At 38.2% G+C, this 14,161-nt stretch overlaps 2 protein-coding genes across 2 annotated transcripts in view; one reads left to right on the top strand and one right to left on the bottom strand.

Annotated features, from left to right (window-relative positions):
• LOC140950257 (E3 ubiquitin-protein ligase TRIP12-like) overlaps nt 1–6,984 on the bottom strand; it is a 46,711-nt gene extending 39,727 nt beyond the window's left edge. The window contains exons 1-10 of the mRNA XM_073399465.1: nt 6,827–6,984; nt 6,659–6,721; nt 4,746–4,814; nt 4,364–4,438; nt 3,676–3,738; nt 2,774–3,163; nt 2,305–2,373; nt 1,086–1,117; nt 683–724; nt 145–228 (exon numbers count right to left, since the gene is read on the bottom strand). Of these exons, the coding sequence (XP_073255566.1) occupies nt 145–228; nt 683–724; nt 1,086–1,117; nt 2,305–2,373; nt 2,774–3,163; nt 3,676–3,738; nt 4,364–4,438; nt 4,746–4,814; nt 6,659–6,708 (874 nt within the window). The 5' untranslated portion in view covers nt 6,709–6,721; nt 6,827–6,984. The remainder of the gene's footprint in view (nt 1–144; nt 229–682; nt 725–1,085; nt 1,118–2,304; nt 2,374–2,773; nt 3,164–3,675; nt 3,739–4,363; nt 4,439–4,745; nt 4,815–6,658; nt 6,722–6,826) is intronic.
• A 1,748-nt stretch (nt 6,985–8,732) lies between these two features.
• LOC140950256 (phosphatidylinositol 3,4,5-trisphosphate 5-phosphatase 2-like) overlaps nt 8,733–14,161 on the top strand; it is a 36,564-nt gene continuing 31,135 nt past the window's right edge. The window contains exons 1-5 of the mRNA XM_073399464.1: nt 8,733–8,865; nt 10,847–10,958; nt 11,282–11,425; nt 11,632–11,704; nt 13,503–13,532. Coding sequence (XP_073255565.1) covers nt 8,823–8,865; nt 10,847–10,958; nt 11,282–11,425; nt 11,632–11,704; nt 13,503–13,532 — 402 coding nt within the window. The 5' untranslated portion in view covers nt 8,733–8,822. The remainder of the gene's footprint in view (nt 8,866–10,846; nt 10,959–11,281; nt 11,426–11,631; nt 11,705–13,502; nt 13,533–14,161) is intronic.

Genomic DNA, 14,161 nt, shown 5'->3' with positions numbered 1-14,161 from the left:
CTCTCCGAAAATAATTCTTTTGGGGTCACGACATGCCTGTATTTGTCAATGGAATTTGTATTCTCCTGTGAATTTGCACTTAATGCATATTCTTTGCTACTATTATTAACAAATAACTTTACAATCACTATCAAAATGTCTGACCTTGCAGTCTTGACAATTCTCCATCTTTTAATTCCAAGTCTTCAAGGCTGCCAGACCCCTCCATCTCATTTCTGGAAGCCTCTCCTGTAGTAGTAAATTAAAGTAACCTGTTACATGTACATGCTACAGCCACTGGCCATGCAAAAAAGGGATCATGGTGTCTAAGCCACCATTTGAAAATCCAAAGAACACTATAACATGTTTACTTGGTCAGGTAAAATGAAAAGAAGTAATGGCATCTACTTAAAGGAAAATTTGTTATTTTTTATATTCAATAATTAAAAAGTTTTGCAAGACCTGTATTTTTGAATATAATTTTACAACCCCTAATTTCAGGAAGCAATGTAAATGAAATTGTGTTTCCAGAAACTATGGACAGGGAAATTTGTTTAACGGGAAGTCTGAAGAAAAACTGGAGCTTGGAGATGGGAGGCGGGTTCAAGCCAAAAAAAAACCCCTCGGGAGGGTGGGGGCGGAGAATAAATATTTTCTGAAATAACAGATTTATAGTTACAAAAATTGATATGTAATAATCTACCGCTGGAGGATGGAGCTGCAGAGTCTTCAACACTGCCACGAGCTGCAAAAAGTAAAAACAGTGGTAAATATATAACACAGTCATTTTCTTGAAAAAAAGAACTCTTTACGCAACAAGCCAATTTTTTTACAGAACTGTAGTATATGAAATCAAAGACAAAACCATCTGGCTACTCACAGTCTTTAAACTAGTGTAGCACTAAGTATTGTAATTCGGTGGGCTTATTTTTGGAAAGTGTATCTTCGGAGGGTATATGCTTGATATTTTCTAACACTGATAACAGGGGGTCATCATTCCCCTCCATGAGAAAACCTGTTTATTCATTGAAAACTTCTATTATACTCTATACAGGACAATGATGTACATGTACAAGTTACTGTGAGCATGTATGTACAGTTCATACCTGCATCTGAAGACCCAGGATCTTGAGGTTCACTAAAGAAATATAGAAAAAATGATATTAGCTTTTTAAAGTTATAACTTAAGCTTGGACATTTGACATACACGTAACTACAGCATACAGGGTGAATGTTACTGTTATGGCTCAAATGGTAATAATTGGAGTCAAAATAGTGCTTAAGACCCAGTGAAAATAAAAAAAAAACCAGAGTGGTGAACCCAGTCATAGGCTCAACAGAAGCAGAGTTGCAAGAATCAGAACATTTCTGCTTTTTTTCCCTCTCCACATGTGACTCAGTCTTTTGTTTACAGTTTTATGAAAACTGGATTACTGGAGTGGAAAGCAGAAGCAGAAAAATATACAAATCGGAATGCCCTTCAACCACACATTGTGGTTGGTTTAGTTCTTCTGCTTCGGCTCACAACCTCAACAATCTTGACTAGTTTTCAATGGACTGTAAGCCACAAAGTTACAAGTGGAAATGAAATGCTCTTTTTCACTTAATAAAAATACTACATGCTTCTGTTAACAACTCTGATTCCAAAAGTTCTCTGTCACTTAAAAAAAGTCAGAAGCAACCACCAATGTCTGGCATTATAAACAAAGAGTTTAAGTGGGATAAAATAATATTGCAACATGATAGCCATTATTGTATGTCCAGCATCTGGACCCAGGCCGCGCTTAAAAGTCAAGCATCAGATTAAAACTCCAGTGCCACGAACAAAAATTAATGTAACCCACCATATTGCCCCACCTCTCAAAAGCACATTGCTTATAGTCACTGTAAACACTTGAGAAACTGACTTGTCCCCAGTCGTCTCTACTCATTAATTATTTACTAGGGAAGTGCTTGGGTTATGCGTGCGGGGAAGATGGGAAGGCTTCTTCCTTCCCCTCATCCCCTTGGTCATCTCTTCTTCCTTCCCATCATCCCCTTTGTTCCAGTTCGTTCTTCATTCTAGTCTTCCACGCCAAATACTAATAATGAGAGACGACTGGGGACAAGTCAGCTTGAGAAGTTAGAATTACAATAATTATGATCAAGACAATTATGAAAACTATGTTACATGTGCTCTGTCATGGAAAAAAAGAGGGGAAAAAATAAAGGGAGACCTTTGATTTACATGTAGTTAACTAGAATTAACTAGCTAGTAGGGTATTCAGTATTTTTTTATCCTTGGCTGAATGAATTGGTTTTCCGTTAAAATAATACAGTACATACTTGTCTACTGACATGTTGGAAGTCTGCCGGCGTGTCCACGACTGCTTTTTCCCCTGTGGCCCACGCCGACTAAAAAACAAAATAGAGTTTATACGTGTTCATAATGTGTATATAAAGCCCGAGTAAGAAGCTTGTTTATAACAATGAGGATTAAGTTAATTTGATTGATCTGTGAGACTGAAACTAGGAAGAATCTTCCATCTGAACATACAAGTAGCTTTTTAGGTTGACTGCAACATTGTTTAAGCTTAGTTGTTTCTGGAACTTTCTTGTCATAGCAAAAGTTTGTTTATAAACCAATCAATAATATTAGTGCTCAATCAATCTGACCAATTTTGCTTTCTGTTGCCATTACAAAGGCAAAGTCATGCAGTGTGAGGATCAAGTTCCTTGGCCCCACATGGTTTGAGGGTGGAGGGTAGGGATAGAAAATGTTTGGCACCTTGGTTTTCACATAAACATTTCATACCTGTTACTAGCACAGGATCCCGTTGTCTCTTTAAGCCTCTGTGACCGCCTTAAGCCTATGCCCGGCTCAGGCGGGTCACTTCTTCTCCAACTTCGTGATTGTGGACGAGAAGAACAGGATGAGGATTGGCTTGTTTCTGTGGTCTTATCAGACAGAGATGATGATGACGTGGCACGTCTCCCACGGGAGGAAGACTTGGAGCTTGATGATGAGTTACCAATGGCTGCAGAACTGTTTGAAAAAGTAAATGAAGGTTTGGAAAGTGCTGAATGGCCTGCAGATGATGACAAGGACTGAGTTTGCTCAGAGTTGCCAACAGTTGACGAAGATGATGACCCAATAACAGGCTTGTTGCCTAAAGTCTGCTTCTCCTGGACGACTTGTTGGACACTGAATGAGGAGGAAACAAAAATGATCATGAAGAGCTTGCATACAAATGTAGTTATTGCCAACAAGCAGCCTTGTGAAGATGTGAGGCTGCAAGGCGACAGCCTAATAAAGACGTGTGCAAAAGTTCCAAGGCAGAATGAATCTCGAAGTGACGTAACATAAGGTAGTGTGCGGTAACTTTCATGACGTAATGCATACCGGGCATCTGTCGCATTTGCCCGCAGCAATTTTTTATTGTTTCGGTAATTAATGACCTTTTTAAACAAATTAAACAGCGTGGGCGTTTAGGTAAAATTGTTGCTCATTGGCGCTTACAGATAGCTATAACTTGTTTTAACTCACTGTCTATGTACTCTTACTTTTAACCTCGTTTACAGCCTAGCAGTGTAGCCTGGCACTTTCTTCCACTACTACTAGACTGTCAACGATACCACTCAAGTAAAGATGAGTGAGGAAAACCTTCACCATAATCTTACTATTTGATTGCTAAAATCAAAAGAAGTGAATGTTACCTGTGGATTCCACAATCACTGGTGCTGGTCCGAGGGCTCACAGAAGAACTGCGAGACCTTAAACTAAATCAGTAAAGAAATTAGATTAGCATCACTTATGTCAGCAGTTAGTTAAACTGTAACAATAAATGAAAGTTTAAAAACTAGGCAATCACATCTATGCTGAAATGCTGTCCTGATGAGAACTTCAAAGAAAATTTCCCAAAAAGAAGCCAACAATAATGCAGAAATTGATTGGTTTTGGGCAGGACAGATTGTTGATGATTATGCCAAAATATGCAGCTTCACTGATCCTTGCATGAAGCAATTCTCATAGTGCAGAAAACAAGACTCAACTGTGACATACTTATGAGGGGTACTGTAACTACTATTAAAACAAGTAGTAAGGGCATTGTGTTTTTACATCAAAATTATTTTACTCATGAAGCTTTTGTGGTTAAATCTCTGGGCATAAGATTCATTGCAAATCATACATGTACCAGTTGACATCTGACATTCAGCCCAGTCACAAAGGTGGAAATTAGGGCATAGTGTGACGTATACCGCTCTAAACATGGAGCAGAATTGAGAAATACAGACTGAACATCAGTTCATGAGGCCATAACAGCAAACGGGGTTCTTGTTACCAGGTAAACTCTTTTCGCAGAAAATTCTAAAAAAAATAGTAGTATTATTGACTGTCACTTACTTGTATGAGCAGTTTACACTTGACTGACGCTTAGGAGTTGTTGAAGATGACCACCCAGCTAGACTGGGTTTGGATCTACATAAATGTAACACAAAAGGCAATATTAACAGCTAATATGTATGGTCCCTGGAACTTAGAAAACCAGAAATTTTTCTTAAAAGTTATTGAGAGTTCCCAAATTCACATTCCATTTTGATAATCCCAGGATCTTGGAAGGTGGGGTTTGGTGGTTTTCACTCACTCATTTGCCGCTCTGTGTAACCCTCAACCATCCTTTAGATTCAATTCAATTCAATTCAATTCACCAACCCCTAACCTTTTTTTGTTGATTGACAGTGTGCATCGTAAAATGGTAAAAGAAAACTCATGACTCTAAATTTACCTTTTGTTTTCCACCTCGTTGGAAGAACTTTGATTAGATGACCCCTTTCTTTTACCTTGAAGCTTGCTTCTGAGAGAAAAAAAATGATCAATATTTTTCTATTTTTAAGTCAATCCTTTAGCATTACAAGCGTTTCCATGTGAGTTGGTCAAGAAAATTGAGAAGGCAAAAAGAGGAATGAAGGGGAGGGGTGAAAATTAAGGAAAAGCTTGCCCGCAAACCCCAACTTCTTCCATTTTTTGCTCTTGCTCCAACTTTCACGCATTAACCCTATCGCAAACACTTGCTACGCAGGTTAAGAAAAAAATTTTTTAAGTGACTTAAGAGCCTTGCAAATTCTGTGATTTTCAGCACGGAACTTTGCAAACTGTCTGGCTTTCACTTTCCTGAGGAGGGATGGCAAGGGATGCAAGGAAGTGTGAGAAAACTGGAAAAAATCAGCAAGTATTCAGCTGATGGTGTCACAGAAGCTGCATGCCTTGTGGTTTTCTTATGTACATGTAGGCTGCCAGTGACACTAACTTCAAGAAGACTCAAAGTGCCACAAACAAAATGCAATAGATAACACTAAAAGCAAACAGTAAGTAAACTTTATTCATCTTTCTTGGGATCAAATGGTGGAAAATTCTGTGTTTTATGAAATGGAGTACATTCCTCCCATCGCTTTCTTTTGTCTCAGAAAGATATCGAGTCATCCCAAACCTTTTAGAACATTTACCCTTATAATTTACACAAAAGGCTTAAAGGACAAGATACATTGCATATTTTATCGCCCTTGTTCATCACATCTTGGCTTAAAATGGCGCTTGTTTTGTCTCATCATGGCTTACACTGCTTTATTCCACTCTGTTTCTCTGTGAATTTTTCTCTCTGAAAAAGTTCAGCCAACATAATTCAGGATTTCGGGTTACATAAAAAATATAGATGTTGCCCAAAATCCTGAATTAGAAGATATAAACAAATTTCAGGCAACATATCTCTGGTTTCAGGCAACATTACTTTGGACAAGATTACTTTCAGGTAATTTTACCAGTTACCCTGATGAAGAATAGTGGCAGGAAGGCAAAATAATAATAATTATAGCTACTTAAATCACAAGTCATGAGACCATAAAAAATAAAAAAATATATAAGTTGCCCAAAATCCTGAATTAGAAGTTATAAACAAAATTCAGACAACATAGCTCTGGTTTCAGGCGACATTACTTTGGACAAGATGACTTACAGGCAATTTCACCAGTTACCCCCATGAAGAATAGTGGCAAGAAGACAAAATAATAATACTAATAGCTACTTAAATCACAAGTCATGAGACCAACAATACTATCATTATTATTATTACTATTATCATTATTATTATTATTGCATTTCACTGCAATGAGTAACAATAGCCTTTTTTTTATTAAAGACATATGAAATGTGATGCTGCCATGTCAGCACATTCTTGTTACCAGAAACCAGTCAGATAGGAAATGGATTCTCCCAACAGATAACATTCTTTAAAGGAAGGACGTTAATAATACTGATTACAATAATTAGTTATGAAAAGTTGCACATTATTATTCCACGTTCTGTAATGTAGACTCTCTTTGTTGTGTATGAGCTGGTAAACATAAGCGTAAGCAGTCTTCGGCACCATAAATTTACCTTTTCTCTTCAAAACTCGCCGAAATGGTCCTTCAATAACTCACCTTATTACATGCACAATGGCGCTATACAGGATGTAAATCTCTCCAGTGATCGAAATGCAAAGTGAAATTGTAGCAAGTCCTGCGTGAATCCATTGCGGGCTCAAAGCCTTGTCTAACAAACACATCTGTTGACTCCTCTTCATTGCAATGAATCACAAAGTAACTTCAACCTCCAAACATTGTGATGTTAAGTGCAAGGCTAACATAATACAACGAAGCTTACCTTTTTGTACGGGTTACCCCAGGGCCTTCTTGTTCAGGGCAATCATCCATCCATGTAAGAACCCTATAAAAAAAATGACGATGAAAAGATTAGAAAGCGAAGGACGCGCAAACTGCATGAAAGCGAAACAAATGTCCGCTATGACTACGTACACCGAAAGTAAAATACCTGTTTTATTTTCGCTTCCCTATTTATGAGTTTCCTTTCGCCACTGATACTGTAATTCGAGGCGAAAATTATTCCTTTCTCGCCACCTTTCTTGATGAAATACAAAACTTCGGCCAAAATGACAACAGCGATATTCACTTTGATCAGCGGCTTTCTGACGAGTTGGATTCTACGTTGCTTATGCATATATGAATTTTCCTTCATGAAGTTGCGATATGAACCCTGGGAACGATCATAAATCTGAGACTTTCCACAGGGAAGTGAATTCTTGCGGGTGCATTTGTTTAGTTTTTACTTTCGTTACTCAATATCACGATGCCGTATGTAAGGTGAACAATATCAAAGAGGAAGTGACATAGCTGGCTTTTTCATGTCATTTCCGTGGCATCTTCCAAGTATCAGCAGGCTGCGAGCTGAGGAGTTGCTTCTAAGCTCCGGCAAAAATGGTGCCTTTATTATCCGAGACAGCGAAAGTATTTCCAATGCACACACCCTCTCTTTATTGTAAGTATATTTGAATATTGCACTGCGTCACTGCGTATGTAGAAGTTTCCAGTTCAGTCCATTCATGTCTCGGTCTATTAAACTTCTGATAAAAAAAGTGCTTGTGGTTGAATATTAATGTTGCGGATATTAACTTGGCCTGTTAGACTGTAGTTAAGCTTAATTAAGCTGCTGTATCAAGTAAATATTAACGAAATCCGCTTCTAGGCAGTTGACAAGAGAAGTGTTTGGTATTTAACAGGAAAACTTAAAATTTGTCATATCATTTTACAGGTTTACATTTTAGGAATCTCATAAGTTAATTATATTCCCTATGTTTCAGTTTCAATCAAATGTTTCTTCCTTTTAGGAACACAGTTTGAAAATAAACTAGAGCTCTGTTTTGCATATTTTAACATTTTTAAAGAAATTTTGGATTGAGTCGGTTTCATTCTTGATCTGAACTCCTCCAGTTAAATGCACACTTATGCACTTTAAATAATACCATTTTGTAGACATGAGGGGAGAATCCACCATTACAGAATCTTACAAAGTGAAAGCAATGGAGCTTTCTACATGCAGGTCAGTTGCAACATGTCTGACTTCATTAGCAGAAAATGCTGAATGTAAACAGTTTTTTTCACTTGAAAGAGGCTGTGGAGACTTGGTGGTGAAATTTGCTGATCTGACATACCGGTTATCATGCATTAGGGCCATTAAACACAATGAAAGTGGACTTCATGATCACACAATGATCAAGTAGGACATTTATCGACTTCATGATTACACAATGATCAAGTAGGAAATTTTCCATGCAATCATGCTTGTCGGGCCAGCCCTGCAAACCCAACAAACCAAGTAACACCCTGCTCATGTATTCTGCTTCCAATCCCTCTAAACATGGCAGCTCTGAGCTGGTTCAATTCACGTATTATTTAGATATTTACCTGACCCATAATCATAATCCAAGGCTTGTGCTCTAGCAGTGCCCAGGCCTGTGGTACCTAACTTTTGCTGCCTGGACGACAAGAAAATCTTAGTTTTTTTCATACAAATCTTAATGCTTGGTGCCCTGGATTTCACATAACTTCAGAGCACTGGGCTTCCTTCAATTTTTCTTAGAGCACAGTCTTGTAATCAGACCTTTTCATACCTTCTAGTAGCTAAAGGAATACTTCATAAAAACAAAACAAAAAAAATTGTAAAAACTAACTAAATAAATAAAAAGTACTATGCAAAACTTCTGCCAGGGGCATTATTCAAATGGGGAAAATACTGTATAAGTCAAACACCAATACTGAAACTCAAACGGGTATGCTAGTTAAAACCAAAATATACATATTCAATGACATCAGCAATGATTAGCCTTAATAGTCAGTAAAGAGACATCTGTTACTTTTATTTCAAGGCTGTCCCTGGTGTGTTAGCTCAGGCTTTCAGCAAGCTTGAACATCTGGTCACTTTCTACAGTCAAGCAAATAATGGTCTACCCTGTGAGTTAAGACAGCCAGCAATGGCACCACAAGACAGGGATATTATTACTGATGATGAAACAGGTGAGATTAGAGCAGAACTGCAAGTAAAAGTCAGTCCAACTAAAATGTCCCCCACCCAACGAAATCCTACCTGGAGTTAGACATGATGACCAGACAGATCAAACGAATTATTACCAAAAACTATCATTTTGCAGCAGAAAAACAGGTGCATAGTATGTAAAGAAAAATACAGTCAAACCTCCTTTAAATGACCACCCAAAATGCAGAGATTTAGTGGTCACTTACTGGAGGTGGTCACTTATGACAATCCAGCCACAGGGGGTCTCATCTGAGAAGAGTTCCCAACATGTCTACTCTTTGGCAGAGAATTCACTGTATGCAATTTCTAAGTTATGCTTATGTTACAGGTCAAAATGAAATTCAGGGCCCAGTTGTTCGAAGGCCAATTAGAGATTAACCCGGGGTTAAATTTAACCCGGGTTTCTCTTTCTTGTGTTCAAAAGCATTTCTTCTGATAATTTTCTCTGTTATATTTAGAGCTTTCAATCAACAACTTGTAGACAAAAATAATTAAAACTGAAATGCTTTTTAAGCTTTCAAATTTGAATTCAAATCTCGCACTTACCCTGGGTTATCTTAACCCAGCTTTGAACAACTCGGCCAAGGGTACAATTTTTTAACCTGGGTTGATTCTCTATTTCCTTTGCCTCTAAGCCCTATTTGATGAATAATTAAGGCTAGGAGACAAAGGAAAATGAGAATCAACCTACGTTAAAAAATTTTGACCTGTAACATATACGTGTAGTATAATATTCGCACCCCATACCCTTTGTCCCGTTACGGGGTACTATGTTATGGGAGGAAACTACAACTACCAGGACAATAATCATGCCGAATAATGAGGGTATGCGATGTCAACCACCACCAGGGTAGGTGGGAGGGGCAAAACTTTCGACTGTCACTTCGACTGAACTCTGTTAACCTGGCCCAGAGGTGGGCAAAAACCAAGCAATTCTAAGCAAGTGCCGTAATGCATCATGCTAATAGCACGCAGGTCCGACACCATGGAATTTAAAGGAGTTTCTTATTTCCTGTCTCACGGGCCAATTGTGTATGATGTGAGAATAGTTTCATTTTCTTACTGAAAGTTCTTTATATATGTTACAGGTCAAAATTATATTCAGGTTAAAATTTTTAACCTTGGTTGATTCCCAGTTTCCTTTTGTCTCCTAGCCCCAATTATTCATGACTTAGGGCTAGGAGACAAAGAAATTTGAGCATCAACCTAGGTTAAAAAATTTTAACCTGAAATATATAATTTACACCTGGAACATATACACTAGGCATAAGTTGCATAGTACATACATCAATATACAGCGTCCAAAGAGACCACAACATGTATCAAGCAGTTGCTTACCAGAGGTTAAAACATCAGGCTAAAAAAGTGGTTGAGGTAGCTGATGGGAGGTGGTCTCTAACAAGAGGTGGTCACACATGGAGTTTAGACTAATGTATGTCTGACTTAAACAGTGACCTGGACCAACATAATTATCTCTTTTCCTCGAGGAAGGCCTTGTCATAAATACCCTCATAGTGTGTATGCCTGACCAGGCTTGGCTGTATGTGCTATAAAAATTTGTTTATTTATTCATTCCATGTGCAACCACTTAGCTCATCTCAGTTGCACCAAAAAAAATTAGGGTGGATACCAACAGCGAGTTTGACTTGATCCTTAGTAGCTACCAACTACACTGTATGTGTTTGCGTCAGTCTAGATTTTAACTTTTTGTACTGATTTGACTTAAAATTTTTACTAATTTTTTAGTCACCAGTCTGACTCCAGTTGTTCAAAAGCTGGATAGCACTATCCACTGGGTAAATAACTATCCAGGAGATAAGTGTTTAGGGAAACCAGTTGCACTATTCAGTGGATAGAGATTTATTCGGTGTGTAGCATTATCCACTCTTTGAACAACTGGGACCAGAGCAACTTATTAACTTGGTCAAAAAGCAAGTCTGTAATTTTTTTCGTCCATTCTAGATGATGAAGACGATGATGATGATGATGATGAGGGGAGACAAGATGCAAACGACTATGAGGTTCCTCCTCACTTCATCAATAGAACAGCTGAAACATTGGATCAGTCACAGAGGTGCAGTACCTGTGGAGAGTTAACCGTTTAAGTCCCAATAGTGACCAAGATCAATTTTTTCCTCACAATATCCATACAGTGTCAAGAGATAAGTTATGAGAATTAATAAAATGATCACCTGAGAGACAATGCCCTGATCTATCATCAAATTCTCTCAACTAATTACTTAAGGAAATGTATGGTGATCAGTTTGGAGAATTTGTATGTGGATACTGGGGCTTAAAGAGTTAACTCCTTGACCAGAGGGAGGCATGACTGATGATGTAACATTAGATTTTGATATTTTTCACTGACTTTATATTTTGTTTCAATACTATTTACAGCCTTGCAGATAAGAGCTTTCATACAGCCCTTGGTGTATACCTTGGGGATGGGCTTAAAAATGACATGATCACAGCAGTTAATGGTGGAGCAGTGTTAGATGGAATGCAAACTCTCCTTGCTACAACGTCACTCAACCTCATAACGTAAGATAAACAAACAAACTCCCTGCACATGCCCTTGGAACTCTTCAAATTACTTTGTCAACTTAAAAAATTATTATCCTTTACTACTCAATGACCCCTTCAAGGTTACCTTAAAGTACTCTTTAATACCAAAAGTACTCTAAAAGTTAATAATACATACGAATTAATGACAAAATAATTCATTACCTATTTTGTGTAATCTTTAGGGAACTTCAGTTATTTTTATCAAGAGTGAACATTCTTCAGAGTGTTTTTAGTATGGGAGGACAGAATAAACTGGTATGTTTTTGTTATGCCGTCAGTAATGCAAAAATATAGAACTTTAATAATTAAATGCAGTTGTAGCCCTTGATAGGAAATAGAAAAGAGAGGAATCAAGGAAAATGGATCTGATAGGAATAAATTTGGAAAAGGATTAGGTATTAAATTGGGTGTGGGAATGACAGTGAGTGTAACAATTATGTAAAATCCTTCCTCAGGTTGAACCAGTATTCAGCCTTGTTTGATTCAGAATTTAGTTTGTTTCCTAGCCTTAATTAATCATATTCTAGTAAGGTGTAGCTCCAGAAAATATCCAGACCCCCACCACGGAGGGAATTCAAAGTAGACAGACTGCAAATTATAGTAGTTGCTAAAAAATATATCTACGAGTCCCAACTGTTCATCAGTAGGATGCCTAAAATGCTTGCAATTCCACAATATTGGTTTTGGCTCCATTAAATCCTATACCAATTGCAGAACATTTTAGGAGGAGCCACCCACCTTGTGAGCACAGTCACGGACAACACATATAAGTGAGAAAATAACGCAAAGCAAAACTAAGACGTTATTTAACGAACTACATGTACAAGCAACTTAAATAAATAAATTATGCACATGCCCAAAATTAAATTGCGCGTGCACACGTACCAAGATACAACTGAAATAAAAATCCAAGTAATAAATAAGCAATGTAAGGATACGATGGTGCAATTTAAGCCTGGATTGCTAATCTCATCTCCCGCAGGGCTGCACCATACTTGTCGACGATAAGACCATGGGGATTGACGAATTTATTAAATGAATTCTGAAGTCGATTGGTTTCAAAGCCTTGTTGTCTGAATGTCACTTTGGAGCCCCTTACCTCCCTGGATTTTCCAATTTTGTGGGGATGACCCGCCGCCCCTAAAGAATTTCCACAAGTGTGACAAAGACCCCCCAACCTTGTTTGTTTCAGAATTTAGCTTTTTTCCCTGCCCCAGTTATTCATAGAAGACTTTTTCTAGTAATGACCAAAGGTTACCGAGTGCAGGCGACATCGATTGAAGGTCAAAACAAGCGATTAGATTACAAGAGACGTACTGTAGAAGGTCCAAACACACGTCAGATCAGATTGCATTCTGTACATTCCATCCCATTCTCATTCCCCAATTGAAGCTGGCTATGTTTGGCTGTGCATCACCATATGCCATGGCAACCTGCTGGCGATTATGATTGCGGACTCCTCTTGTCCCCTGCTAGAGAGGAAATCCTTGGTTAACCTGAGAACAGATTTTACCTACTGCACAAAAGAACTTGGGGACACTATATCTGCAATGGCAAAAAAACGAAATGGGTACTGGGATTATTATAACAGTGGTGGATCCAGGGGAGAGGCCTAGGGGAGCTCCTTAATTTTGGACCAAACTGAGGCCTGAAGGGCCAAAAAATTTTTTTTTAAGATCGCCCCCCCCCCCCCCCCCCCACCTTATCTCAGGGTCTGGATGACCAGATAAATAAAACATGTATGTATGTACATGTATGCATGTACATGTATGTATGTATGGCTGCCCCCCATCTTCCCCTCCCCCCACCCCCCTTTGTAAAGGTCTGGATTTGTCACTGTATAAAATAATGAGGGTGGGATTGGAATACAAGACAATACAAGTGGTATGTGGATATGGGAATGTGAATGTACGAGTAATAAAATGCAAGTCCTTTATAAATGTGGACTCACACTGCATGTTCTGCATATGTTATTATCGTCATCAACCTACTGCATTCTCCCTTCTCCTGGTAATAATACAATTTTAAATTTTCTTTCTGTTGTATTTTTTAGAAATGTCCACTTCCAGATCATTCTAGTGAGGTAGGCATGTTGTGTTATGTTAGATCAGTTTTAACTAATTATTTGTTTAATTATTTGCTGTAAAATATATTGCTTGGTGACTGATCATTCTAGTACATGTAGACTATATTTTATGGTAGGTCTGTAATTAACAGTATTTTAATACCTCCAGGTAGCTTGAAAAATTCCTCTTTAGTTATCTAGGGAAAGAAGGTGTTTTCTGGCTTTGGCAGGTTAATCTTTTAATTTTTACCTGCCCAGTTGGCAAGAATTCTTGTAACTAAAATAATCATTAACTAAGAGAAGCAAGCAGTGGCCCTTATGGAGGCAGTGTGGCGTGTGTCCAGCACATGGGACTTGCAATCCGGCAGTCACTCTGGCCACTTGCTGGATTCATTGTCGGTTGTCCCGAGTTCAAACCCTTGACCACGATTATAAATAGCCAAAGAGTTGTCCCCCTGCCAGGTGGGGTTTTTAATCCTGTTATGTTCTATTTGGATTATTTGTTTCTTTATTTACTATTTGAGTGGAGAGCCCTGTAAACAAACTTAATTAGTAAAACTAGTGACCCCTGCCCTCCCACCCCAAACAAAGTTTAATTTTTAGCACCATGGGTGGAAATGTGTCTTTTTTTAGCCACAACATTGCTG

The sequence above is a fragment of the Porites lutea genome, chromosome 10 (assembly GCF_958299795.1).
Source record: "Porites lutea chromosome 10, jaPorLute2.1, whole genome shotgun sequence".
Taxonomy (NCBI): domain Eukaryota; kingdom Metazoa; phylum Cnidaria; class Anthozoa; order Scleractinia; family Poritidae; genus Porites; species Porites lutea.
The sequence above is the reverse complement of the archived record's forward strand: the minus strand, read 5'-3'. Positions and strand labels throughout refer to the sequence as shown.